Source organism: Desmodus rotundus, chromosome 7, assembly GCF_022682495.2.
Source record: "Desmodus rotundus isolate HL8 chromosome 7, HLdesRot8A.1, whole genome shotgun sequence".
Classification (NCBI taxonomy): Eukaryota; Metazoa; Chordata; class Mammalia; order Chiroptera; family Phyllostomidae; genus Desmodus; species Desmodus rotundus.
In genome coordinates this window covers 55,919,375-55,944,362 of record NC_071393.1, presented here as the reverse complement: position 1 = coordinate 55,944,362, position 24,988 = coordinate 55,919,375, and the positions used below count along the sequence as shown (strand labels likewise).

At 35.7% G+C, this 24,988-nt stretch overlaps 1 protein-coding gene across 5 annotated transcripts in view; it reads right to left on the bottom strand.

Moving 5' to 3' along the window:
- The window catches only part of HECTD1 (HECT domain E3 ubiquitin protein ligase 1), a 91,968-nt gene that overhangs the window by 17,486 nt on the left and 49,494 nt on the right, over positions 1–24,988 (bottom strand). For 2 of the 5 annotated variants that reach the window (XM_045188246.3, XM_024551345.4), the window contains exons 14-28: positions 24,567–24,830; positions 24,390–24,466; positions 23,078–23,212; positions 20,246–20,392; positions 18,925–19,019; positions 17,553–17,658; positions 14,206–14,340; positions 13,503–13,642; positions 12,889–13,212; positions 11,844–12,010; positions 11,573–11,749; positions 7,486–8,322; positions 6,578–6,799; positions 2,046–2,179; positions 1,096–1,218 (exon numbers count right to left, since the gene is read on the bottom strand). In XM_045188246.3, the coding sequence (XP_045044181.1) occupies positions 1,096–1,218; positions 2,046–2,179; positions 6,578–6,799; positions 7,486–8,322; positions 11,573–11,749; positions 11,844–12,010; positions 12,889–13,212; positions 13,503–13,642; positions 14,206–14,340; positions 17,553–17,658; positions 18,925–19,019; positions 20,246–20,392; positions 23,078–23,212; positions 24,390–24,466; positions 24,567–24,830 (3,083 nt within the window). The remainder of the gene's footprint in view (positions 1–1,095; positions 1,219–2,045; positions 2,180–6,577; positions 6,800–7,485; positions 8,323–11,572; positions 11,750–11,843; positions 12,011–12,888; positions 13,213–13,502; positions 13,643–14,205; positions 14,341–17,552; positions 17,659–18,924; positions 19,020–20,245; positions 20,393–23,077; positions 23,213–24,389; positions 24,467–24,566; positions 24,831–24,988) is intronic. The other 3 variants (XM_024551346.4, XM_024551347.4, XM_024551348.4) reach the window with 3 other exon arrangements.

The following is a 24,988-nucleotide window of genomic DNA, read 5'->3' as shown; positions in this document are numbered from 1 at the left end:
TCTAAGTTTTAATAAGGAACATTTTGTCCTCTCCTTCACTTTTAGTATCAACAAAAAGGAGATCAATGAATTGTAAATGTTGTAAATGTCTGATGTAGTAATTTAAACAATAATTATGTACGTAGTTAGTTACACATATACAAGCCCCTTATATTTGGAACATGTAAACTGAAATTAACTTTTATAACAAATGATTTGACAGCTCTAGAGCCAGAATGTCTGGGTGTTCATCCTGGATCCAATACTTCTATGTGTAAACTTTAAAATCACCATCTGAAAATTGGGGCTAATAATAACTATCAAAGGGTGATGAAAGGACTGAATTAGTTAACACATGTAAAGTACTGAAAAAAATGCCTAGCACTTAATCAATAATCAATAAATATTAGTTAATGGACTAGTATTACTACCACTACTAATACTATGAAAACTGTAAGTCTTAGATAATAGCTATTAACCATTTTAGTATATATTACTGCTAACCAAAGGCCATGGGGAAGAGATTTCTTTCTTTTTTTTCTTTAAGATTACTTATTTATTAGAGAGAGGGGGAGGGAGAAAGAAAGAGGAGAGAAACATCAATGTGTGGATGCCTCTTGCACACACCACCCACCCTGCACTAGGGACCTGGCCCACAATCAGCCATGTGTCCTTGGCTGGGGATCGAACTGGCAACCCTTTGGTTAGCAGGCCAGCACTCACACCACTGAGCCACACCAGCCAGGGACAGACAAGAGTTCTTGGAGACCAGGTATTTGCATTTCAAAAGTGTAGGAAAAAAAACAAGCTTCTTCTAGAAGGATTTTTGTTTCATCAGGCAAAGGGGCAGAAAAGTAGCTTGAGTTTAAAATGTCACTCTTTTCTCTGCATTGAGACATGGGGAAGAAATTTCAAGGAACTCTTGTATGCACTATACTAGAGCAATCTGTACTCCATCTGGAATACAGAATCCAAGCAGTTGGGGAAGTTTCTTTTTGTTAACTCTATTTTTTAGCTCTCTGTCCTTTCCCCGTATATTTTTCTAGACATTTGGTTGGTGCTTTACTGTGAAAGGGGAAAATCTACACTGTAGGGAAGTAAACATGAAGATATTACCTGCTCCCCAATAGGTCGACTCCCTGCTCCAGCAGGAACCTGTGGTAGCTGTGAGGTGACAGCATGATGCGTTACATCAGAGCGGGAGCCCGCTCGCCGCTGCAGGGATGGACGTCTCAGAATCTGAATATTTAAAATGTGAACAGACATGTCTAATTATTTGATCTATATATATCCTCATTCAGCCTTGATCTAAAACTACCAACTCATATTACCAAAACTGTCATAAAAAACCTTCATATTCATTAGCCCTCTTCATTTTAAATTCATCATGCATTATATACTAACCTTCACAAGAAATATGCTTATGTACTATTTCCTAAGCACAATACTAAAAACATTTGAGTTCTTTACCCCATTAAAACTCAACTTATGAAGCTCTTTGAAATCTAATAACATTTTACAAAAAGAAATAAAAATATACATTATAGTAAAGAGTATTTTCAGGCAAACGTTTAATCCAAAGACAATTATAGTGGCTAAATATTGGGACTCTGGATCATATTGGATAAGCGTAGATCCACACTCTTCCACTTAACTCTTATTAATTAGGGCACATTACTTTTTCTATGCCTGTTTCTCATAGCTCTAAGGACTGATAAGAACACAGACACGGCTTTCAAACTGGTAGGTGTTTAAAAATTCTATGTATAATTATTGCAGAACCATGAAAATTATATTCTTTAGGATTAGTGCAGTTCTTCATACTTTTAAATGTGTTAAAACATTGACATTGTAGTATTTTTCAAATACAACCAACTTATTTTTCTCTTTTAGAAGAGAATCATAAATGCTCAGATTAAAAGCATTTTTCTTAATTAACCACATTTTTTCATATTGGTACCATATTCCCGTGCTTTGAAGTTTTAACTAGGACTTTGCTTTTTCTCTATTCATTTCAATTATTAATATCCTATCTTAGTTAAGAGAATGGGGGACTCTCTCTCTACCATAACCTCCTCGTATTCTTGGTCCTCCTGATTGTCATCTTCATTTTCATCATCTTCCTCATCTGGCTCAGGCAAGTCCTCGTCATCATCTAGTTCAGCTAACAGAGTACTGGCACGGCAGCTGTCAAGGAAATCTAGAAAACAAAACCAACCACCTTACTCTCAACACAATTAACAAAGCATAACAAAATAACTTTGTGTTTGGTTTTTCAAAACAAAGGTAAAATTCAAGAGACAAGTATGAAGACCCCACTTAGCGATGCCACCCTTCTTCTACCACACATACAAGATGACCGAGTTGGTAAATCGTCACAAGCATGGCAGAAAGCAGTAAGGAATAACCATAAACTAAATCCGAATCTACAAAATCATAATATAAAAGGTCAACACTAGGCTATGTTAAAAAATAACAACCATCATTATCGATCTCTGCATAAGTCATAGCATAACATGGTGGAGAAAGACGACTTCGGAGTCACTCACTGTCAACCAATATCTACTGAGTACCTACTATGGGCCAAGAATTGTGTCAGGCACCAGGTATACGTAGAGTCGTGAACCACACAGTTAAGTACTTTCTGATGACATCGTTATTTTTAACTATAATAGTGACATAAAGTAGACATTCATACAGTATGTCAAAAATGTTTTTTGGTAGTTGGGATTGGGATTGTGTTTTCATGGCTTTGGCCATTGAGATGGTTGCAATGAGTTTTATTTGGAGTAATTTTTTTTAATATATAAAGATGTTCATGTCTTCATTTTCAGTTCTTATGTACTGGGCCATCCTAAAGATATTTCCAGATGCTAAACCTTGGAAGGAACACAGCCTGCTCACTTGCAGGCTCACATAGTTGCCCCCCCCCGCCTGCCCCTCTCTGTCTCTAGTTTATGTATATAGCTTCTACAGCTATGCAGTCATGTGTCACATTACAATGTTTTGGTAAATGACAGACTACATATCCAACAAACCACATATCTGATGGTGGTCCCATTAGATTATAATGGAGTGAAAAATCCCTATCACCTAATGAAGCAGCTGTTGCAATGTCAGAGCACAATGCAGTACTCATGTGTTTGTGGTCACAGTGGTGTAAACAAACCTACCACACTGCCAGTGTAACACATACAATTAGGTATAGTATAAAATACTGGATAAGGATAATAAATACTGTGCTGTTGGTTTATGTTTTACCTACCATATACTTTTTATCATTAGAGCGTACTGTTTCTACTTATAAAAACATTGGCTGTAAAATAGTGTTACACCAGCAGCAGCCTCATACACCTTGTGTTTACCACGTCCCTTGACTATTTTCTCTTGTATTTCATTTAATCCCATGTTTTATAAATTTAGTGCAGCCTAAGTCGAACCAATGACTCCCCCAGAGCAACCTCCAGTCCTGTAAGTTCCACTGATGGTTTTAAAAATCTTTCGTAGTGTATTTGTGCTGTACCTTTCCTATGTTTACGTATGTTGAGACAAATAAATATTTGTTATTGTGCTACAACTGCCTGCAGCATTTAATACAGGTGTATAGCCTGGAGCAACAGGATATACCATATAGCCTAGGTGTATAGTAGGAGATACACACACACACACACCATTTACGTTTGTGTAAGTGCATGCTACCGTGATTGCACGAGGATGAAAGTGCCTCATGATGCACGTATCAGAAGGGATCCCAATGTTAGGCAGTGCATGACCACTGCTGTAGTAGGACAGAAATGGTCCGAGACCCCATGGAACTTAAAGGGGAGAGAGGCATTTAAAAAGTAAATAAATTAACACATTATTAGGAACTGTAGAAGATCTTATGAGGGAAAAGAACAAAGTAAGTCAATCAGAGAGACCTGCTTTAGCTATGTGACCTGGCAAGTTACTTAATGATAATGACTACATAAGGACCATGCCTACTTATGGAATAATGTATGTGCCGCTTTCATATTACCCATATTATCTAGCACATAAGAAGCTCGACAAACCTGAACCCCTTTACCTCCCTCCTTCTCAGGATCTCTCTCCCTCACCCCCCAATGAAAACTGTGCCAAATTTACACTGTCTCACATAAAGAAGATGCTGACAAGTTGTTCTTCACAAGAACTGAAAACAAAATGAGGAATAATGGGTCTAAAACAGAAGGGTTTTTTTTTTTCTTACTGGATCTAGAAGGGGGAAAAAAATCTATAGATATAAAGACAGTATAGCCCTGGCCAGTGTGGTTCAGATGGTTGGAGCATCATCCATAAACCAAAGGATCAAGGGTTCAATTCCCAGTGAGGGCACATGGCTGGGCTGTGGTTCCAAACTGGTCAGGGCACGTGGGAGAGGCAATCAACCACTGTTTCTCTCTCACAGCAGTGTTTCTCTACCTCTCTCTCCCTCTCCTTTCCCCTCTGTAAAATCAATAAGATGTCTTGGGTGAAGATAAAAAAAAAAAGAAAAAGAAAAAAGAAAATACAGTATATACACTGTATTCCAAAAGAACATCCAGAAGACAATTTATAATTATTTAGTAGACACTTGCATCTGCAGACCTTTGAACCAAATATGTTTTTTTTAAATCTAATAATTACATAGGACTAAAAAGCAAATGCCTTTTACTGCATGACTAATAGAAGAGGCCTGATACTATACTCACTTAGGTTCTAAAGTACACATTTTTTTAGCACTTCAATATTCCAAAATCAGAATGTATTTTACAAGCAATAACAAGTCACAGCTAAACTGGCAACACTTTTTCTTTCTTTTTCTGTAGTGACATAAAATAATGGTGTCTCTTATAATAATGACATCTTAAATTTAATGAAATGTATTACCCCTAACACATGTAAGGTGCCACCCTGCAATTTAGGCAGTGGTCCTCATAAACATTATGTGGTAGTAAACAAAATTAATTAATTCCACTTTTGGTTCATTTTTAAAGGACATCATTTAACTTTATTTTTTTTTAAGATTTTATTTATTTTTAGAGAGGGGAATGGGAGGGAGAAAGAGAGGGAGAGACATAGATTGGTTGCCTCTTGCACGACCCCCAACTAAGGACCTGGCCTGCAACCCAGTCATGTGCCCTGACTGGGAATCAAACTGGCAACCTGTCAGTTCACAGGATGGCACTCAATCTACTGAGCCACATCAGCCAAGGTGAAAATCATCTAACTTCATATATGTCACAATTCACTGAAGTCAGGTTTTATTTTTTCACTCAACTATCCTTTTTTTTATCAGAGTATAAGAACATTTTTAAAAGCTCCTTAATTTCATAGATTTGACCACATCACAGAATCAAATTATGTCCCTCAAAATGTTAACAGAGTAAAAGTTTGCATATACAGAAATTATTTTATAAAAAAGAGTCCTCAAATTTTAGGAATGGAAAAAAGGAAGTTTTAATCATCTAACAATTTTTAAAAAGCAACAAGCAGCACTAGCTCTTTAATATTCTATTCCATCACCATACCCACGACCTTCTTAACCTTCAAATGATAAAGAACTAAAGCCTGACTTTAACGTATTAACCAATGAGTAGGGAGAGGGTCTTCATGAGAAAAAGTGAAGTGGAAAATAGCTCATTTAATAAATTCACAATACTTTGGTATAATAATCATCATCTTCATTTGCTAGCCATAACATTTAAAAAATAAAGTAGAAAAAAGAAATGTAATGATTTTCCTAAAACGAGAGAACGTCAGATCCAATTCTTGGCTTGTAGGAGAGGTCACATTCTCAGGAAAAAAAAGAACATATTAAAATGAGATACATAAAATAGTACTTAAAATATATCTTCATATAAATTTTCTTGTATTTGACATTAACAAAACTAATTTTTAAAAAGAACAGGTAATGATATCAAGGATCTGTGGTAAAGGGTATTCCAAAACAATAATGGCATGAGAGGGCAATTCAGTAATTAGTCAATTTGGAATTCACACTAAGGAAATACACAAAAATATAATTCAAAGATGCTCATTTGTAACAATGATTATGGTAATAAAAAATTGTAACTGAAATATCCAAAATGGGGAATTTATTAAATAACGATCATATTGTCAAACAGCAGAATATTTGTCAGCTATTTCAAATAGTAGAAACCCATCAACAATGTGAAAATATATTCACAAATAAGTAAAGAGAGCTCTCTGGAAAGGCTCTAATCCTTTTTTGTTTAAAGAGAGAATATACACCTTAAGCTGTATGCATCAAATAACAGTGATTATTTCTAGAAGATGGGGACTAGATGATTTTTATTTTCATTTACATTTACTCTCTAAAATCTGTTATGGTTCTTCCAATAAAACTTCATTAATGACAAAAAAAATATGATGATACACAAAAGTTCCTAGATGTCTCTTTATAATCTGATTATTTCTTAATAGTCCCTCATATTATGTGACTTTCTTCATCTTATGTGAAGATGCTATATTTGTTAAGAGAATAATTCTATCCTAGTCAAAAGTTAAAATTCCAGCAGAAAAAAATCACAAAAGCATCATTATATTAAATATCTAAATATTTTAAACCATAACTTACCATATAAGGAATACTCTGCTTCCTGACCTGTGTCACTCTCACTGGAGGTTGACGTGAGGCTCGTGGTTAAAGTATTACTTAACGACTGACCAACTGACAAAACTGTTGTTGCCGTAGCTACGTTGCTGCTGCTAGTAACGCTGGATGTTGACATAGTCACTGTTGATGTAGTACCAGGTGTGGTCAAATTAGGGAAACTTTGAGCACCCATAAGAGGAGACGCTAAAGATAAAAATGAAGCAAATCAGTAAAAATGGGTAGGACTGTATAAACTTTAGAAAAACTAGGTTGTATATTTAGAAAAAAGAGTAAGATCATGAAACACTAAGTTATTAAATGGCTGAAAAGCAACAACTTTGGGAACCCAACTGAAATCCAACTAAAAATTCTTATTTTTATAGCACTACTATTTTTGAAAGAAATTAAACCAAGCTTTTTAAAAAAAGTGAAATAAGCAATGCAATAATTCCCAATAATATTTTCCAAGGGAACTACTTTGACCCATTAGTAGCTTAAATTAGAATGATATGACTTTTAGCAGTTAATAACAATTTAGAACCTAAGTAAAAGTTATACCAGGTGATGTTCTAATTTCGATTGACTATTTAATAGTCATTTATTTCCTCATACAACTGTACTTAATGATTTATCGTTGAGGAGTGAAAATCAGAGTGTGTTATTGTTTTTTCCTTTCAATATAAGAGATTCTTTATCACACCTGAATTCTTTAGACATGATTCTATAGAACTTAACTTCATATTCCTGAAGTGCTAAATTTGATGGAGCTGTATCTGACATGGTTAATGATCGGTTAAAGACTGAAGCCAGAACCCACTGAACAAGAAACCCTACTTTGCATCCCTCAAAGTGGAAAAGGCATTGGGTTCCATAAGGAAAAGCTCACTTACTTGCTGTGCTCATCACATTCCTCCCCAAAGTATTAGTGTTGTTATCACTGCTGCTTCGGCTTAGATTCATGTTGTTCGTGGCATTAGTCCGTGCTATGTTTGCCACTCTCCTTACAAAACTCTCCAAGCTAGATGTTTCTCTTGAGGACAGGTTAGGTACACTTGCACTAGAGCTCATAGGAGCCCCAGCAGCCAGCAAAGAACTCACTGACAGTCTGTTACTTGCTGAGGAGCTAAGGGGTCGTTGTGAAGCTGCTTCTTTATTAGTTAACTCAGATACTGAACTAACATCAGGAGAACTAACACTAACAATTCCCATGGATATTGCACTAGACTCCCCAGGAGTACGAACAGAACTATCAGGGCCTAACTTTCTTTCAGCATTTTCACTTCCCGTTTCCGCTGTTAAGGTACTGGTGCTTGCACTGGAAGATGACCCTACTTCTGTTTGAGGGACGTTTTCAGCAGATGAAAGAACAACAATTGGTTCATGGACATCAGCTCCTGAAACTATACTGTGTTCCATTACAATTTCTGATCTCCGTTCCGTTTTGGTCGAACCCAAGCTGATGTCGCTGCTACTGGCCACGCTACACACAGAACTGCTGCTTCCTTTTCTACTTGAGGAGCCTGCAGCAGCAGATGTCTTGTCTGGACAGTTGTTTTTCACCAAGCTGCTCCATGCTTGCGTTGTGCCTGAAACAGTGGATGAAACAGGTTTGGGTGATGCCACTGTATCAGGGTCGTACCCTGGTGCAAGCTTGAGGTCAAATTTTCCTTCTGCGCCCATACGGTAAGAGTTTGAGCCACCAGCATCCCAGGTGACATCAATCCAGCCTGGAAAGGGACAGGAGTTTGTGAGACCCAGCAGAAAGCAGAGAGGAGCGTGTCAGACAGTAGCTCCACAATGTGGGATCAGCTTTTCATCAGTGTTGTACTTCTCGGACTTTCTATAGTCATTTAAGGTCTGCCAATTAAAATTAAATTATTCCTTTCATTTCTATTACTTCTGTACTGTTCGCTTTGCTAATATTTAAAAACAATGTATGGGGCAGGTTTATATCTATTGGGGTATCTTTTAAGGGGAAGAACTGTTAAAAATTGTAAAACAAAAACCTGATACAAATGGTAAAATACTGCAACTTCAGCAATACAGATGAAACTAAGTAAAAGGTTTTTCTAGTTGCTAAATACGATCATGTGGTTAAATCGTTCTTTACAGAAAAAAGTGCTGGCTTACCATTAATTTCTGAGTTTTGGCTAAATCCTATAATTGACAAAATATTCATGTATCACTGTAGAAATTTTAGGTCACTAGCTCAAATTACACTAAGTTAGCATTTCGGTTGTGTTCTCAAAGTTCGGTGGTTACTTGGTTCTGTTATGATTAAGTTTAATAAATTTGAATAAGCACAGGAAATTCTAAAAGCAAAATTTTAAAAGTATGCAAGGCTCTTTTACTAGAACCTATATGCTAAAGCTAATAACGTGTAAAGAACTAATGAGCAAAATGATATTTAATCTATATTTACTTGTACTTGGAAAGTGATACTTATTTTTTAAAGCAATTAACTTCCAAAAACAATAAAATAAAGTGCCTATTAAAAAGGAGACTAATAGAAAGCTTACAATCTCATTTTAGTGTTATAGACTAACTCACTTCATAGAAAAACACATAAAAACATTTATTTTTAGGGTATAACATGCCTTTCTATCAAGTTTAAAAGTCCTTTAGCCATACACACACACACCCATGCATGTGCACATACACATGTACACACACACGTACACATACATGCACACAGCAAGTTCATCTAAGTGTATGATGAGATTCAGAGGGTTAGGAGCAATACTGAATTACCTGTGGGGATTCTCTTTGAGTTCTTTGAGAGGAAAACTGCCCCAAATCTATATAATCTAGTTTACGTGAGATTTCAATTGCCTCAATTTACTCTTTAGGCTGAAATAATCTCTGAAGAAACAATAATTAACTATCTTTTCTGCAACATGGAAAAGTGTGAGAAAAGTAAAGGTTCAAAAACACATCCCAACTCCAAATAAAAATAACATTTGCATTGTATTAATTGCAAATACACTGATAATTTTTTTCACAGCACTTATCAAAATTTGTAATTGTATGGTTATCTGTTTCACCCAAAAGAAGGCACAGAATCATACTTTGGTGCTGACCATTGTATATCTGAAGTCTAACAAAGTACCTTTACATAACCAGGCATTCATATTTGTACAACAAATGAAAAATATTATCTACGTGTTCATTGGATATCCCTAACGAACAAATAAATTTTTTCTAAAGATTTATTTATCTTTAGAGAAAGGGGTAGGGAGGGAGAGAAACAGCAATTGGTTCCCTCTCACCCGCCACCTGTTGGGGACCTGGCCCACAAACCCAGGCATGTGCCCTGACTGGCAATCAAACCAGCGACCTTTCAGTTCGCAGGCCAGCACTCAATCCACTGAGCCACACCAGCCAGAGCAGATTCTTTAGGGGAAAAAGAGATTTAATTGATATAATGTAAAAAACTAATTTTAAAATGTAAGCCACTCACATTAGGCTTGAGAATGTATTTAAATTGACATGTATGGGAAACTAAGAAAGGTTTCATACATACTATCCATAAGTGTACAGGGACAAAATTCTAAACTTCTCCTATGCCCCCAAAATAGATAAAAAGTAGAGTTAGTAGTAACTAGCCATTTTTAGAAATGGTTGGCTTAAGTATTTGAAAACTAAGAACCTTCTCTGACATAAACGTTTTAAGGTACAACTAACAGGAATAGCCATCCTAGTGAGCCAAAACTCTGAATCCCTACATCTGTCAGATCAGCAAAAATAAGCCTTTCTTATATGCTAAATTCTGAAATAGTAAGATTCCAATTTTCCTATGCAGTTGCTTCAGTTGATTTCAGGCCAAGAAAAATGAGCTGCACTCACATTTCCCTAACTAGCCCACATAATTAAAAGCCAGAACAATTTAGGAGAACTCAAATATTAACTAGGAATCGCTAAGATACCCAAAAACAAGAACATTTGAAATTTCTGAGTTGAATGGTACTATTGTCATCTCAACTATTACTGGTCTTTATGAATCTTGGCAGTTAGATGTAAGCTAACTCACTGTTAACATGTTCCAATAACAATGCTTTTCAATTAGGGTATGACTACAGAGAAATGCAGTTGGAAGTAATATAATTCAAGAACCAATTTTAAAAGCAATAAAACCAAAGAGTTTATCTAAGTAAATTAAAAATTAAAGCCTTTCTCACAAACAATATGAATACATTCAGATATTAAGTGATCGTCATTCTCCCAAGCACCATCACTTTTCCTCAGAACCCACCACTAGTTAGGGTATTACCCCTAATACACCAGCCTTCTAAGTTATTAAAATATTAGTCATAATAGTTGCTTCTGGGAGTTAATAGCGATTTATTAAATAGGTTTGAACTTCCCTAAAATCTACAGCATCAAAGGTTAAAAATGAACTTGATTTAAACAACAATAACCACTACAAAAGTTTAAAATTCCAAAGAAAAAAGTTGGTAGTCTGAGAAACACTGTGAAATATCTTATACTCTACTAATAAATAAAAAGGCTATAATTCTTGTTCTATGCTTTATTGAAAAACAATAACTGAAAATGTTAATTCTTTTTCTTCTACATGACTTATGATAGAGTAAAAAATCACTGCCTGATTCCAGGCTAACAAGATAGAGAAAAGCATAGAAAATTAACATAAAGATAAATGAAAACTTATGACTAGTAAACTTTAAAAAAAAAGCAGAAAATATACCTTGAATAGATTCAACTTATACAAGCTTATTAATCACTTCAAAATATTAGCAATAAGTTTGGAGTCAAAACCTAATACTTAAAATTATCCCATTATTTCTAAATAAATGATTTTTCTTTTTATGTGAAAACAATAAATTAGTTCTTCCACATAATGCTGAGACATTTATACAATTTATAAATTATCCCAAAATAGCAAAAAAAAAAAAAAAAAAAAAATCTTGTTATTTAAGTGCTCGATTTCCACACTACAATTGCTGAGCACCTACTCACCATTATGAAGCTCTCCAGTGACAGTGCCTTCTCCCTGCGGGCTGCCATCCTGATCTCGCCATTTCCAATCAAGGCCTCTGATCACACGAGCCCCTGGAACCATGTATTTCAGAACCTGGGAGCGCACGAGACGTCTCTGTCTTCTAAGATTAGCTTCTGCTTCCTTAGCTGCTTTTCCTATAAAGTAAAAATTAGAGAAATAAAAACAAAATCACATTAGATAAATATAACTGTTTTAGTAACTTAGAAAAACCTACTATCATCTCTTTACCTAGCTGATCTTCACATACTCCATTGACAGTGCCGTAAAGTTCAAATCCAGACAGTGAGAGGTAGTGAGTTTGACCACTAGCATTCTTTCCCATCTGTTTAATTCTCACATGTCGCCACCCTTGTTTTTCATCCTTTGGTGGATCAAGAGGCCAGGTTGCTGTAGACCTGTGGATGTGTTAAGGAAAAAAATTGGTAATATTTTAAAACAAATGAAAAGATGTTTAAGGTGCAGGATATTTTTTACATAACAAAGAGCTACAGGAAAAATAACTGTCAAACTCAGTGAACAGTTTCTTACACAAGAATAAAAAAAATCAAAGTGAGAAATACATTATCAAGAAACATAACACTACACTTCTGTCTTTAAAAAATTATATAGAAGCATAATTTAGGAAAAGATACATAAAATAATATAAATATAAAAATCAGCTATAATTCAATAACCAGCAATAAGCCACTGTTAATTTGTTGAACATTCACAATTATTATGTGAGCATATGAAGAGCTTAGTAAAAAGCCATTTCCAGCCCTATCCAGTGCGGCTAAGTTGGTTGCATGTCATCCCAAAAAATGAAAGGTGACCAGTTCAATTCCTGGTCAGGGCGCATGCCTAGGTTGCTGGTTCATCCCCGTTCAGGGCAGGTACTAGAGACAAACAAATGATCAATGTTTCCCTCCCTCTCTTTCTCCTTCCCCTCCTCTTACACAAGAATAAAAAAATCAAAGTGATTAAAAAAACTTTAAAAAAGCTTTTTTGTTTTTATTAGTGTGCTACATACACACACATATTGCATCATTTTCTTTTTAAATCAACATGCTCAGCTTTCTACTAATGTTTAGTATAATAAAGCTTTTGACACAAACTTTTGGTAAAGTCAGCTTTTAAGTTTTATAATTCCTAAATTGTACTATCAAGTGATGTTTTTAGAAAGAAAATCTTGCTTCAATGTCTCGCAAAGAAGAGAGCTCTAAGCATATACAATTATAAAAATAAACATAGCTCTTTACTGAGTTTTCCAATTCACAAAGACTCCTCAACTAACCCTGGTTCATTGAGACTGCAGTCATCAACATGGGTATAAAAAGAAGTCCAGTTCTGTCCATCTTTGGATACCTGGAAAACCCAGTTTCTCAGGGCAGACCTTCCATAACCACGAGCATGACGAAGCGTATATGCCGATGGTATCACCCAGAGACCCAGATCTATGGCAAACCAGGCATTTTTATCATCATTGCTATGACAATTTAAAGCTGAATTATCACGACTTAGTATGTCTTCTAAGCGGCCATAAGGTAGATTTCTTCCCTCTGATGATGTTACTACCACAAGTCCATAAGCAGCTGGATTTACCCATTCGTATGCAGTTCTACACAAAAATAAGAAAACATAAGTGGTTAACACTATTAAAATAACTGCTTTTATTCATATTAGCTTTTTTCCACATAAAATTATACAAAAAATTTCCACATAAAATCAACTTTAAAGATTCCGCAATTAACAGTTTAAGATCTTTCTTCATAAAAATTAATTTAGAGTCTTAAATTTAACTTATGAGACAAAATTCCTTCAACTACAGGATACTCAAGTTTTATTCTACTACCTAGAATTATTTTTCAAGGTCAGTGTTTTCACTCTACATTAAATAAAATGACTTACTTGGCATTCGTCCCAATCCAGTAAATGACTCCATTTTCATCAAAATCATGCTGGTGCCGAAATACAAAATTTTGGCCTTCTCTTAATTTTCGAACAAAAACAAATGAAGATCGGTCAAAATCATACCACTGCTTTGCTACCTAAACCAAAGAAAATACAAAAGACACTTTAATAATGCTCCTGTAAAACACATTTCCCACCCTTTTCTTATCCCTTTAATGTGTTTGGAATATAATAAATACTAACTAAATAATATTTGGGAAAATAAAAACAAAAATAGAAATTTTCACAATTGAAGTACCCCACTAATAATACCATTATTTATTTAGTCTATTATTTCAACAGCTACAATAAAACAAAGTCTTGATTATATGACACAAAAACATTTTTCTCTTATCAGGTTTTACACATCTTAATAGTTACATAGTATTATTCAATTAATGAAAATACTTATCAATTTGATACTCCTTTTTTAATTAGCATTAAGGTTTTGTTCACTATTTCAACACTGCAAATACTTTTAATGAACATCTTTATCAAGAAACCATTTATAATGTATAAAGATTATTTTCTTAAAATAAATTCCAAAAATGGAATTACTAGATCAAACTATAACTCTGGATGCATACTTCCCAAATTACTTTTCCAAATGGTTAAACCACAGCAGAGACTGGTTATTTCACCGTGCCTATGCAGAGCTCACCATTTTTAAGAGGTACTGTTCCAAAGATTCAACTGTGGCTAAGGGTTCCATCTTCAACATCCTGCCAGTCCTGTCTATCAATGCAGTTTCACCAGGGGCACGCTCCAACCGAAACCTTAATCTTCTCGTAAGTATCTACACAGAAATGATCAAAATGCTTCAGTAAATACCTTGCATTTTCTTACCATTGTAAAAAAGGGGCTTTTACACGAACACAGTAATTCAAATTTGTAAAGTATAACTATAAAGGATCAATGACTATTTTTCTATTAAATTTTTTTTTTATAAATGTCCTCTGAATTAAGTGATATTGGATTTCAAGAAAGAAACAAAGTCAACTATTTAAAATTTCTAAACAGCCCTGACAGGTGTTGCTCGGTGGGTTGGGCGTTGTCTTACAAAGCAAAAAGTCACTGGTTTGATTCCCTGTCAGGCCACAGGCCCAGGTTGTGAGCAGTGAGAGGCAACCGATCTCGATGTCTCTTGATGTCCCCTTGGCACACTGATGCTTCTCTCCCTCTTTCCCTTCCCCTCTCTCTAAAAATAATTTTTTAATCTTTTAAAAAATAAAAATAATAAAAATTCTAAACAACTTCAAATATACTGGGTTAGCCAAAAAGTCCGTTTAGTTTTCCATAAAATAATAGACACGTTTTTCATTTCCATCAATAACTTTATTGATTTGGATATTTTTTGTATATCACCTCTCTCCTGCGTGTATTAACACTGACTATTCTTGATTAAAGTCACAGTTTGATTGCTATCAACTTCAATGGTCTACCCAACCACAGAGCGTTGTCCAGTGAGAACTCAATCTCCAGTATAAAACTTCACAAACCACTTTTGACATGTTCAGTCAGTCACAGCACCTTCTCTATACATTGCACAAATCTTTTTTTTTAAATTGCAGTTGCATTTTTACCTTTCTTGAAATAATAAAGCATAATATGCCAAATATGTTGCATATTTTCTTCCATCTCCAATATTAGAATGGCTATACAAAAATTCACCAATTTTGATTTTTTAAATTTATTTTTATTTTTTTAATATATATTTATTTTCAGAGTTAGGGGAAGGGGGAGAGAGAGAGAGAAACATCAATGTGCGAGAGATACATCAATTGGTTGCCTCGTGCACACTCCGACTGGGGACCCAGCCTGCAACCCAGGCAATGTGCCCTGACCAGGAACCAAAGCAGCGAATTTTCAGTTCACTCAATCCGCTGAGCCACATCAGACAGGGCTGGTGGTTTGTTTTGTTTTGTTTTGTTTTAAATGCGCATTGATTGATATGACAGCTGTCACAATACAATCTAACAAAATTGTTCTGCATGAAGTTAAAAATAACTATGTACTACTAAAGCCATCTTATGGAAAAAACCAAATGAACTTTAGGGCCAACTCAGTATTTACATGGTACAAAACACTTTAAGAGAAGTATTATATCTCTAATTTAAAGCCTGTATTTTTCCAGCTAAATTATGAAAAGTACTAATTATCTTATTCCTTTAAAACTAGAATATATTAAATAATGTATGGCCAATAAGCTTTTTTTATTTTACAGAGAGGAGAGGGTAGAGAGGGAACCAGGGAGGGAGGGAAAGGAGGGGGAGGAAAGAGAGAGAAAGAAACACCAATTTGTTGTCCCATGTATTTATGTATCCACAGCCTGGTGTATTTTTTCATGTGCCCTGACAGGGATCAAACCCACAACCTTGATGTATTGGGACAACAATCTAACCCAGGGGTCCCCAGCCCTGGGCCAGTCACAGGTGCCAGTCCCTAAGGGAAGCTCCCCTGAGCTCTGCCTCCTGTCTCCACCCCACTGACCCGCGAGACCCAGTCCACAGCAGGAGGTGAGCAGTATCCAGCAAGTGAAGTTTGCCTTAGCTTCCCCTCCTGACTGCTCCCCAAACTGCTCCCCATGCCTGAGCTCCTCCTCTTGTTACCCCCACACCCCAGTCCTTGGAAAAACCGGTCCCTAGTGCCAAAAAGGTTGGGGACCTCTGCTCTAACCAAATGAGCAACCTGACCAGGGTCCTAAACTTCTAAAAACACAAGATAGCTTCCAATCCAGTTAAGTTCTAGTAAGCAACAAGTAGGAAGCTAGCAGTGTGAGGTAGCTTCATTTCTGTATAAATCTTAACTAATTCCTATAGACATATAGTTAAATATTTTTATGTCTATTTGGATAGCATTTTAGACTCCAAAATTACCAGAGGGCACATTCCTAGCTTCCCTGTCTTTGTATCATGCGGTCCCCTAAAATGGAAAGTAGGTAATCAAAGATGTTGATGCTCCTAGAACTGTATAAGCGGAGGAAGTTCCAATCTTTGAAACTAATCTCTACTTCACTCACTTATCAAAGATAAAGGGGATGGACCACACAATCCCCTTGCTCCTCTCTATCATTCTGTCTGAAATGAAATAAATCAGACCTCAACATCTTGTTTAATACATGCACCATGTGAAGTGCACTAACTGCACTGTAACTTTCTAGAGAAACAAACTCTCTAGTCTGGGTGTCTCGTGGCTCCCACAACATCAATGGGTTCTCGGAGGTATGGCAAGTTTTTACCTTGAGTAGGCGTTATTTTGTCAAATATAGATTCTTGGTCACTTATTAAAGGCAGTATTTAAAACAAAACTATCCCATGCAGTGGAATGCAGTATAGGGTGGACAAATGCAAGATCGAAGGCCAAAGGACCTTCTGGGAAATAATTAAAGTAACCCATAGAAGATATGATGAAGATATTAATAGTGAGAATATCTGTTTTGTCTGTTCATACCTGGATCACAGTTGCTAACAAAAGAATAATTAAACCAATGAATGCAAATATCAACCAAATAACATTTAGGGAGAAAGAGGCTTTTTATAAACACCTATGATAATGACAGATGTCTGAAAGGGTCAGTAGGAATAGCTAAGGAAGGCCATCAGGCTCTAGCCAGTAACACAGAGAATGCAAGAAAAAATTAGGCTTACATATCTGACAAACAAAGACGAAGGGACATAACTCATAATTCTAGAACAAAGGGACCCTTTTTTCTACTTTTCCACAGATCTGTTTTTCCACTTATGGCCTACCAAATACTATATATTGCTTATAATACTTTACTGAAAATCTATAGCAATTTGATTATTAAACAAAATAAAATTGAAGTGCCAATATATTCGAGAATCATTAAAAAGAACAGCCCAGTGGCATTAGGGTTAAAGTCCTTAATGATTAAGCAGAATCGTTATGTAACACAACATGAAAGTTTTTGTTTATGTTTTTTAGAAAACTATAAGACTGCTCCTAACGGCATTCAGCAATAGTAGTGACTGCATTTTTCATGGTTACCTGGAGGTTGTATGTAGATCCTGGTGTATCATACAAATGGAGAGGTAGACGTTCAATAGATTCTAGTACAGCTATTAACTTTCGAATTAATGCAACTGCTGGTCGACTGTGAAAAAAAGTTTTTTAGATAATTTCATGCAAAAGTTCATATAGAAATGGTAATGACCAACCTCATATAGATCTCTACTTTCTTATGAGTACAAAATGAAGTTTAATTTTTGAATTACACCATATCTGAGTAAGCTAAGATACTCTCATAACTCGGTTTCTTTAAGAATATTACATTTTTTGCCCTGGTTGGTGTGGCTCAGTGGATTGAGCACCAGCCTGCAAACCAAAGGGTCGTTGGTTTGATTCCCAGTCAGGGCATATGCCTGGGTTGTAAGCCAGGTCCCCAGTAGGTGGCACACGTGAGGCAACCACACATTGATGTTTCCCTCCCATTCTTCCTTCCTTCCCCTCTGCCTAAAAATAAAAAAAAAAAATCTTCAAAAAATATATATTGCATTTTTCTTGGAAAACTTTTATCCACTGCATTCAAAGTACAAGTATATTAGTTTTTTAAAGTTTAAAAAAATGTATTGTATTTAGAAGACATATATAGAAGAATATATAAAACAGAAAAGTTTTGGAAATGATGGTATTTGTTGGCAAGGCAACGTTAGTAAAATGTTTCTGGAAAATAATCTGACAATTTGTATCGAAAAACTTTAAAAATCATCTATCACCTTTAACTCATTAACATCACTTAAAGGAATTTATGAAACAAGATGTATGCACTGAGACAAATATTCTCTAATATTAAAATAATTTGCAAAGCACTAAAAATTTTAATATAGTAATGTTTAAATTATACAACCATTAAGTGAAATATGTACTCACTTAAAATGGTATTTAAAATTAGTAAGTTTGAATTTCAATTATTTTTAAAATTCACATTCAATAGTAAATAAAATAGTAAAATGAAACTTCATCAACCCATCGCCCAGCTTCAACTATTATCTACTAATAAGCAATAAATTTCTATCCACATCCCCACCCATTTTTCTCCTTCCCATATATTCTGAAGAAAATGCCAGAGAACATATCATTTTGTCTAGAAATATTGAGTATATACTTCTACAAAAGAATTCCTAAAATACAAAAACCGTATCATTATCACACCTAAAAAGTAATGAACAATAATACTTAATATCATCAAATATTTAATCAGTGTTCAGATTTCCAGTTGTAACTTAAATTTGCTTTAAAAATCTTTCATCTTTATTGAATAAATTTCCTATTTTATGTATAAACACTATTAGAATCCATTTTAAAGTAAATATATCGAAAACACTGAAAATACCAAATTAAAAGAAGTGTGGACATTTACCTTTCATCATCTTCATTTTCACTAAAGGCTGTTTTAAAAACATTTATTCTTTCTACCAGTTGACTACAATCTTGTTTCACATCTAAATCCATGCTCTAAAGAAAACAAAAAGGAGAAAGTACAAAAAAATTTTTAAGGCTGTTACTAAAATTATCAAAAACACGTACAACAAAGTGAGTATTAATATTTATAAAATAATCATTAGAATCTAATTGAAACCATTGTTTTCTTTCCATTAAAATTCTTTGTAGCCCTGGATGGTGTGGCTCAGTGGATTGAGTGCTGGCCTGAAAACTGAAAGGTTGCTGGTTCAATTCTCAGTCAGGGCACATGCCTAGGTTGCGGGCCAGGTCCCTAAGTTCAGGGTGGGCAAGAGGCAACTGACTAAAGTACATCTCACATATGGATGTTTCTCTCCCTCTCATTCTCCCTCCCTTCCCCTCTCTCTAAAAATAAATGAATAAAATGTTTTAAAAAACAAATAAATAAAATAAAATTCTTTTTACTATATGACTAGTAGACCATAGCTAACAAATACATGGATTTTTTTTCTTCATTCTTCAATATTATAATAGAGGAGCAATTACACTGTTAAATCAGTTTGTCTCAAAGTATAGTACACAAGATGATTTGAGATTATTTATGATGAATATTCTGCATTTTAATAACACTACTTATTTAATTACTACTAGAAAAAAACTGCTTTTATAAAAACAATGACTTCAGAGACATTACTAAGTGACATTATGTGATATATCAATACAACTTTAAGTGGAAATGAATGCAAATGTTAAAATTAATAAAGAAGATATGAGACTGATTGAAGTTAATCTTTGTAGAGTGTATCACCACATACAATGGTTAAGATCAAGTAATTTAAACAGTCAAGAGAACTAAAATAAAGACAAAACTTTCACTTTCCACAATTCTATAATTTGTTACAATAAATATACATGATGTTCCATTAAAATAATGGAAAATTTGTATCACAATAACTTTATAGATATTTAAGGTCTTAAGACTATTTTTTATAAGGAAATTAGAGCATAATGTTAAATCTTAAAGTTAAGTATTTTATTCAACAAAATCTTGAACAAATAATGGGATAATACAAACATTTAAATAAACTCAACTATTTAATTCAATTGGCTCAAATTAATAATGCAACTTAAAATAGAGGCTGGAAAATTTATAAATATTAATATTTATTACTCAGCTTTTAATATTTGCCAAAACAAAGTAAATATTATTCTGCCAAAAGGGTAGCTCCAAATGATTTTTAAAACTATAGACTTCATTCTGTACTACTTCATAAACTTACATTGTTTAGAACAGTAAGAAGTGCTTGCACCAAGCCACTACTGCACATTTCATACGGTGAAATTGTGTTTTCATCCTTCAAAAGTACAATTAGATTTTCTAAAGCTGTCTTCATTAAATCTCTCCAAGTGTTTTCACTCTCAATACACTAAAAGAAAAAAAAATTAATACAATCAAAAAAATAAAAGGGCTTTATACTTCTCAGAATATTACCATGAAAATAAGCTAGATATTAAATAAGATTAGGAAGTTCAAATAATTAATGCAAATTTTTTCTAACCAGAGTCAGCAAACTTTTTTGTTTAGGGCTGATAGCAAATATTTCAGCTTCTACAGGCCATATGCACTCCATCAACTCAGCTGTTGTAGCTACCCAAGCAGTCAGACAACACAGGGGTAGGTAAAACCTGGTTTACAGTTGTTGAGTACATGAAACAGAATTTATTCTTGTATATTGATTATTAATTATTGCATTTATTTGTATTACAGTTGTAAATCTACCATTAGCCACCCTATATATAAGTGAATAAGCATAGTGTGAGCAATAAAACTGCTTATGGATACTGTCATTACATTCTTATATAGTTCTCATGTATCAGGATCATTATTCTTTCGTTTTCTTTCTTTTTTTTTTTGGATTTTGTCTATTTTTTTAATATATTTATTGATAATGCTATTACAGTTGTCCCATTTCCGCCCCCTCACTCCACTCCATCCTGCCCACCCCCTCCCTCCCACATTTCCCCCCCCATAGTAAGTTCTTTGGCTTCTACATTTCCTACACTATTCTTACCCTACCTCTGTCTATTTTCCACCTATCATTTATGCTACTTATTCTCTGTACCTTTCCCCCTTCTCTCCCCCTCCCACTCCCCTATTGATAACCCTCCACGTGATCTCCATTTCTGTGGTTCTGTTCCTGTTCTAGTTGTTTGCTTAGTTTGCTTTTGTTTTGGTTTTAGGTGTGGTTGTTAATAACTGTGAGTTTGCTATCATTTTTACTGTTTATATTTTTGATCTTCTTTTTCTTAGATAAGTCCCTTTAACATTTCATATAATAATGGATTGGTGTTGATAACTCCTTTAACTTGACCTTATCTGAGAAGCACTTTATCTTCCCTTCCATTCTAAATGATATTTTTGCTGGATAGAGCAATCTTGGATGTAGGTCCTTGTCTTTCATGACTTGGAATACTTCTTGCCAGACCTTCTTGCCTGTAAGGTCTCTTTGGAGAAATCAGCTGACAGTCTTATGGGAACCCCTTTGTAGGTAACTGTGTCCTTTTCTCTTGCTGCTTCTAAGATTCTCTCCTTCTCTTTCATCTTGGCTAATGGAATTATGATGTGTCTTGGTGTGTTCCTCCTTGTGTCCAGCTTCTTTGGGACTCTCTGAGCTTCCTGGACTTCCTGGAAGTCTGTTTCCTTTGCCAGACTGGAGAAGTTCTCCTTCATTATTTGTTCAAATAAGTTTTCAATGTTATGTTCTTCCTCTTCTCCTTCTGGCACCCCTATAATTCAGATGTTAGAACGTTTCAAGATGTCCTGGAGGTTCCTAAGCCTCTCCTCATTTTTCCAAATTCTTGTTTCTTCATTCTTTTCTGGTTGGATGTTTCTTTCTTCCTTCTGGTCCACACCATTGATTTGAGTCCCAGTTTCCTCTGCCTCACTATTGGTTCCCTGTACATTTTCCTTTCTTTCTCTTAGCATAGCCTTCATTTTTTCATCTAGTTTTCAACCAAATTCAACCAATTCTGTGAGCTTCTTGATTACCAATGTTTTGAACTGTGCATCTGATAGGTTGGCTATCTGTTCGCTGCTTAGTTGAATTATTTCTGGAGATTTGAAGTGTTCTGTCATTTGGGCCATTTTTTTTTTTTTGTCTTGGAGCGTCTGTTACTTAAAGGGGCGGAGCCTTAGGTGTTCCCCTGGGCGGGATAACGCTGGTCACTGCGCTGTGACGTTGTACGTGGGGGAGGGGCCGAGAGGGAGTAATGGTCCCCGCTCCACTCTGCCGGTTTTCAGTCACTCCCTCTGCTACCCACAATCAAATTGGGCCCCTCTGGTGATGGCTCCCGAGTGGGTGGGCTTGTGCACACTCTAGGCCCCTGTGGGTCTTTCCAACGAACTCTCCTGTGAGGCTGGGAGTCTCTCCCGCTGCCGCCCCAACCCCCACGGGTGTTTCAATCAGAGGTCTGAGGCTTTATTTCCCCGCACTGGAACCCTGGGTTATGCCGGCCACTTCGCTCCCTGCCGTTCATCCCGGTTTATCTGTGCGCGTGTGGGGCCGTGGGGTGCTACCCTCCGCTCTACCTGCCCCGTTCTCTGCCCGTCTGAGTCCGGCCCTCTTGGTTTCTCTGTGCTCGAATGTGGGGCCGCGGGGTCTGCTACTGGTCATACTGCCTGCCCCGTTCGTCCCACAGTCCGCCAGTCTTGGTCCCGCCACGGCCACATGAGTCCTGTCTGTCCGGGTGCCCATCTCTGCCGCGGTGCCCATCTCCGCCCCTCCTACCGGTCTGGATGAATGTTTATTTTTTATCTACTTGGTGTCGGACTTCCCTGCCGTTCGATTTTCTGTCAGTTCTGGTTGTGCCAGGAGGCACAGTGTGTCTACCTATGCCGCCATCTTGGTTCTCCTATTCTTTTGTTTTCAACCATTTAAAAATACAAAAATCATCCCAACCTCACAAAGTCATACAAAAATAGGTGACAGAACAAATTTAGCTCATGGGTATAATTTGCTTACCCTTAATAACCAATATCCATTAATACAATGAATAAAGGGGAAAAATTAACCAAAATCACTGCGTGTCATAAAATCCAGAGGCTAACATACTTGTCTAGTTGTATGAAGTTCCCAAGATGACTCTAACTGAGTTGCTATGTTTCTCAGTGTTACCACCACTCCACGAGGCATGCTCTCAACAGCTTTAAAGTGATCATCGTATAAATCGCGAGCCATAGTTCGTACCTATCAAAATTAAAGTAACAAATTTTCACTACAATTAATAATTTTACCAAATCTTCCCATACACACACTTGCAACTTTTATAATTAAGATGTTTGTGCCATTAACAAATGGTTTAACTTCTATTCCCATGTCAAAAGGTTCTAAAGGTTGAAAAAACTACTCTAGATTTTAGCAGTGCCAAAAAAAGAACTCATCATTTTAATTTGATTATTCAAACTTTGTATTTATATACCAAAACGGAACTTACTTCATTTAAACCAAATTTAATAACCTGTAAAAAAAAAATTTTGTTTTTTTTTTAGATTCTACTTATTTATTTTTAGAGAGAGGAGAAGAGAGGGAGAGAATCATCAATCAGTTGCCTCTCACATGCCCCCAACTGGGGACCTGGCCTGCAACCCAGGCATGTGCCCTGATTGGGAACTGAACTGGTGACCTTTCGGTTCACAGGCTAGCGCTCAATCCACTGAGTCACACCAGCCAGGGCACCTCAGGTGTTTTACATACAGATCCAACCACGTGCAGATGGAAAACAGTATTTTCAATGCACAGTTGGGAATCTGCTGATGCCAACACCTAACAGTATGCATTGTTCTACTTCACATCATGTAAGTGACTTAAGCATCCTGGGTCCTAAAACCAATCCCCCACAGATACGAAGGGACGACTGAGTTTCGAGGGAGTCAGAAGTTACATGCAGACTGTCCTGACTGACGTGGCCCAGTGGGTTGGGCATCATCCTGTAAACCAAAAGGTCGCTGGTTCAATTTCGAGTCAGAGCACATGTCTGGGCTGCCCCAGTTGGTAACCAGTCACATATCAATGTTTCTCTCCCTCTCTTTCTCTCTCCCTCCCCCTATAAAAATAAATAATTTTTTTTTAAGTTGTGTACAAATTTTTGACTGCACAAGGGGCCAGCGTCCAATCCCCCCCGTCATTCAACAGTCTACTGTAGAAAAATTTTAAGTACGGTAAATGTATATACACTGTGGTAAATGTATATACATTGTGGAAAATAAAACCATGAGCACAGAAAAAAGAAAACTAAAGCTATGTTAGATTAGAGCAGCTTTGTTATATGGCTCAGTTTTTTAAATGCTTAGAATCTATCATTGAAACCTTAACATGTCAGTATAACAGTTAAAAAAAAAAAAAACAGCAAAACCCAAAACTTTACCTTTTGCTTTGTTTTTTCTAACTTAGATTTCAGTTTTCTGCCTCTTTTGCCAGTCCAGCCAGTCACAAATTCTGAACCTTATTTTTTAAAAAAGAACATTTCAGAAAACATTTATTATTACAATTTAACATATTCATTTATTATTATCTGCTAAACTTACATTACCTACATACTTACCCAGAGACGTTTCTGCAGTAAATGAATGTTTGGTTCCTCTATTAGATTCAAATACAAAGCCAGGTAAATCTTCTTTCAATATTGTTGCTTGCTGACCATCGGAGTTGTGAATTGCAATTTCTCCCTCTTTCAAACATGTTAGTGACCAATTCCCCACAGTGAGTTTAGTGGGTCCTGGTGCTGACAGTATAGGTTGACTTGAAGTAGATGGCTTTACTTGGCCTCTAGCTCTTTGTAACTTCTCTAAGAATTCACTTCTGCTTTCTATAAAGACAAAAATGATTGCTTTAAAACCTCACTCTTTTCAAATATTCCTTTTTTTTTTCCCAACAGAAACTACCCATGGAATGTCAATTTTATTTTTAAAAAACTTAATTAGCAGAGTTTGTTTCTTTGGTATACCCTAACTGGTTTGATAAATT